General features: G+C 42.8%; 1 protein-coding gene across 1 annotated transcript in view; it reads left to right on the top strand.

Annotated features, from left to right (window-relative positions):
* The first annotated feature begins 520 nt into the window (after window positions 1–520).
* The window catches only part of ZNF614 (zinc finger protein 614), a 13250-nt gene continuing 9342 nt past the window's right edge, over window positions 521–4428 (top strand). Inside the window, exons 1-2 of the mRNA XM_012813670.2 lie at window positions 521–582; window positions 3302–3508. Of these exons, the coding sequence (XP_012669124.1) occupies window positions 3494–3508 (15 nt within the window). The 5' untranslated portion in view covers window positions 521–582; window positions 3302–3493. The remainder of the gene's footprint in view (window positions 583–3301; window positions 3509–4428) is intronic.

Raw genomic sequence — 4428 nt, 5'->3', positions numbered from 1 at the left:
AGGTTCCTCCTCAGCTACCTCTCGGCTTCGCAATACCTTGTTTGCTAATCATCCAAAGCCTTCCCAGGTCTGTGCATCTTCTCTGCCGTACGGCCGTCTTCCGCCAAGGTGGCGGCGCCCATGCTGTTCTCGCTAAAGCTACAGCCTCAGCGATGATCGGCCCAAGGGGCGCCGCCAACTTTTTTTCCCCCACCCCAGCCGGCTGAAGAGAACGCTGCCGTACCGTGCTGGCCTTGGCTGGACACTGGCCTCTGAAACTTAGGGCAGTTAGTATATAGCGCTGTTTAGTGTCCCTTCCACGAAGGAGGAAAGGCATTGAGGTGGCCAGTAATGCTTACAACTTGCTCCCGCAGGCATTATGGCCACTCCCGTCAGAAATGGGGGTGGGCGTGGCCATGTGACCTCATAGAGCGGCGCCCACAGTGGGAACTCCCGCCAAGCTCTGTGGGCCCTGTCTGCCTCAGTCACCGCCCCTCAGTGTCTCCATGGACAGCAAAGGAGGACGTCCGGATAGGAAGTGGTTTAGGGCGTGCATTCGGCATATTTTTGCTGCCAGTGGTGTCTGGATAGGGTTGGGATCAGGTGAGTCGGGTTCTGGGCGTGGATTCATGGCCTGAGGGGGGCGTGAAACTTGGTCGTACGTGGGAAGGGTCGCAGTTGGGGTTTTATTTGAACGCAGTCACTGAGGAAGCTGGGCGTTAGTGATGGACCTGTGGTTGTCCGTGGAGCCTGGAGAAATCATTAGAAACACTCGACTCTCTGGTTCGAAGTCTATGTGAATCGCTTTGCTTGTGGGACTCCGTGGTTGAGAACTGGGGCTAAAAGTTTTTATCGGTGAAGTTGGAGGGCTCGTTCAGGTTCGCTATTTAATATGGGGTTCGGTGTTAGAGAAGCCTGGGTTAAGGAGAGTCCACGTTGTTTTCGTGCACGTGTTTGTGGTGTATAAGGCTTTTAGTATGTGATGCAGTCAAAGTCGCCCGGTGGGGGCCTGTCAGTGTTTGAGGAGGCCCAGGGCTTCTGGAGAGTTTAGGTTCAAACAGGACAGACGGGAAGGGTACATTTCCCCTGTTAATTCAAATCCAATTTACTCTGTCTAATTCATGTCCATGCTCATGTTCCTTGCCAAAATCCTTACCAAAATTTTTTGTCTCCCGATGTCACTCTTCTCACTGTCCACATCAAATTCATACATATACACACACACAGAGAGACATGAAAAATAGGGAGAGATCTATGACATTAAAATTATTGATGACATTTCCTCATAAGCTATTCTAGAGTCAGCAGTGATGATGTCACATCTTTCATTCCTGATTGGGTAATTTGTCTTCTTTTTTTGCTTGATTAGCCTGTTTAATGGCTATCAATGTTGTTGATCTTTTCAAATGATAATCTTCTGTTCCACTAATTTTTTTCAGTTTTTTTGTTGTTGTTGTTGTTGTTGTTTGTTTGCTTGTTTTGGCCAGGGCTGGGTTTGAACCTGCCACCTCCGGTATACAGAACCGGTGCCCTATTCCTTGAGCTATAGGCACCGCCGTGTTCCACTAATTTTTTAAAACTGTTTTTTTTTGCTTTTTACTTTTTGGTTTCTACTTTATTTTTGTTACTCTCTCTAGTCATCTTGTTTTAAAGTTGTGTGCAAGTCGATCCTCTTTTTCTAGTTTTTCAAGTTAGAAAGTGAGAGTATTAATTTGAGATTTGTTTTTCTTTTCTGAGAAAGGCCTTTTTTCTTTCTGACATAAAGCTGTAAGTTTCCTTTAAATACTACTTAGACATCCAGCCAGTGTTTATGTTGTGTTTTTGTTTCCAGTCAGTTCAAGGTATTGTCCAATTTTCCATATGATTTTCTTTTTAAATGTGGTTATTCATAAATATGCTGTTTAATTTATAAATGATTGAGTATTTCCTAAATTTCAATCTGAAGTTGATTTGTAATTCAGTTATTATGGAGGAAAGATATATTTTGATTTTATTAACACTTGTGTTGCATCCTAGCATATAGTTTTTCCTAGAGAATGTTCCACATCCTCTTGAGAAGACTGTATATTTTTGCTGCTGCTGAGTGGAATGTTAAACATGAGTTAAGTTGATTGATCATGTTATTCAGGTTTTTTGTATCCTCACTGATTTTTTGTTTGTTTTCTTTATTATTGAGAATGGGGTATTGGGTGGTGCCTGTAGCACAGTGGTTACTGTGCCAATCACATGCACCGAGGGTGGCAGGTTTGAACCAGGCCCGGGCCAGCTAAATATTATTGTCAACTGTAACAAAAAATAGCCAGGCACTGTGACAGGCGCCCGCCTCACGTGTGTTTTTTAAACACATAATGCGCGGCGCCTGTGGCTCAGTAGGTAGGGCGCCAGTCTCATATACTGAGGGTGGCAGGTTCAAACCAAGCCCTGGCCCAACTGGAACAAAAAAAATAGCTGGGCGTTGTTGCGGGCGCCTGTGGTCCCAGCTACGCAGAAGGCTGAGGCAAGAAAATCACCTAAGCCCAAGAGTTGGAGGTTGGGCGAGGGCGATAAAGTGAGACTCTATCTCTCCAAAAAAAATAAAATAAATAAACACATAACGTCCAGATCCTTATAACCTTCCATGTGTTCTCTTTCCTAAATTTGATCTGCCTGAGAATTTACCTGTCTATCAGGGATTGTTCTGTTCTGGTTATGCTCTTCTTAATAGTCATGCTACTTTCACTTCACAAACAAAAGGCACACATTTAGAACCTTGTTTTATTGTCCAGAGTGTGAAAGCCTCTGAGACACTAAGTAAAGTAATGGTTAGAAATATTAGGGTCGTGGATAGGCCTGCAGTGGCTCACACCCATATTCCTAGCACTCTGGGAGGCAGAGGTGGGTGGATCACTTGAGCTCAGGAGTTCTAGACCAGACTGAGCAAGAACCAGACTCTGTCTCTACTAAAAATAGAAGAACTAGCCACATTATGGTGGGTGCCTGTGGTCCCAGCTACTGGGGAAGCTGAGGCAGGAGGATCATTTGAACCCAGGAGTTTGAGGTTGCTCTGAGTTATGATGCTATGGCACTCTACGCAGGGCAACAGAGTGAGATTCTGTCTCCCCCCCACCCCAAAAAAAAGAAAGAAAGAAAAAACAAAGAAAAGTTCTGATGCAAAAGTTTTTTACTGAAGGAAAAAACAAACAAACAAAAAGGAAATACTAGGGTCCTTTATTTGAGGTTAGTGCACAGCAGCAATGGCAATATTTAGACTAAACACAGTTCACTGTTGCTAAAGGTGGTGACAGAATGTAGAATGTACACTTAATGTCATTCTGCTCTTTAGCCCACAGGTCCTGGCTTCCCAGAAGTAAGAGAAATCAAGTGAAGAAATGAAGGAAGGAGAAATTTGCTGGCTTTGAATATCATCATTTCTGGGGATGACTATAGCTGGATACGAAGACTTCTGACTATAAGGATTTCTTAGCAGATACAGAAGAGACAAAATAAGTATAGTCTGTATTGCTCGCAGAAGAAAATGATCGAGGCCCAGGTGGTTTGGATTTATTATGTTTTCCTGGGTTTTGTTTGTTTATTTGTTTGTTTTTTTGAGACAGCCTCAAGCTATCACCCTGGGTAGGCTGCCATGGCGTCACAGCTCACAGTAACCTCCAACTGGGCTTACATGATTCTCTTGTCCCACCATCCCGAGTAGCTGGGACTTCAGGTGCTCGCCATGACACCCGGCTATTATTTGGTTGTAGTTGTCATTGTTTGGCAGGCCCAGATGGCTGGTGCCTTAGCATCTTGAGCTATAGGCACTACTTGTTTTCCTTGTTTTTTAATGGCTTTGTAGAGGTCTGAAAAAATCAGTTCAAGGAAAAGAGGTAAAATTGAGATAACTATTCTGAGAAGACTCTGCTTTTGAAAGCAGGGGTTGAGGTTCGTTCTGACTTTAGTAGATTCAATGTAAAATAATGTAAGTTTTATTGATGAAGTTCAAGACTCTTTGACTCATCTATGAATCATACACTAAATTGACTAGATTCAGCCCAATTTCACCACATTTATCTTGAAAGTTATTGAAGATATCTATTCCCCATGCCATTTGCAAGAGTTCGCAAAGCAAGTAACTTTCTGTAGCAAAGAAAATCTTCTGTTGTGACCTGAATGAAGTATAAAACCTGTGCCAACTCAGTAGTAGCATTTGATTCATCCAAAGTGATTAAATAATATGTCATTTCCTTTTGAAGCATAGCATGAAGTTTTTCTGTTAAGTTGAAAGCTAATTCAGTTATAGTTCTTCTTGAAAGAGGCAGTTGTTTGTACTTTGAAATGTTATCAGGGTCTAAATATCCTATAACTTCTTTCTTTCACAATTTCTATATCATTGAATGGCTTCCCCTTTTCCCCTGAGAATATGAGCTGCTTTATAAGTTGCTTCAGGGGCATTATTTCCAGGTTTTTTGTTTT

Source organism: Otolemur garnettii, unplaced genomic scaffold (genome assembly GCF_000181295.1).
Source record: "Otolemur garnettii isolate 467f Iridium unplaced genomic scaffold, OtoGar3 scaffold00288, whole genome shotgun sequence".
NCBI lineage: Eukaryota > Metazoa > Chordata > Mammalia > Primates > Galagidae > Otolemur > Otolemur garnettii.
Note: the sequence above shows the minus strand (reverse complement) of the source record. Positions and strands in the feature narration are given on the sequence as shown.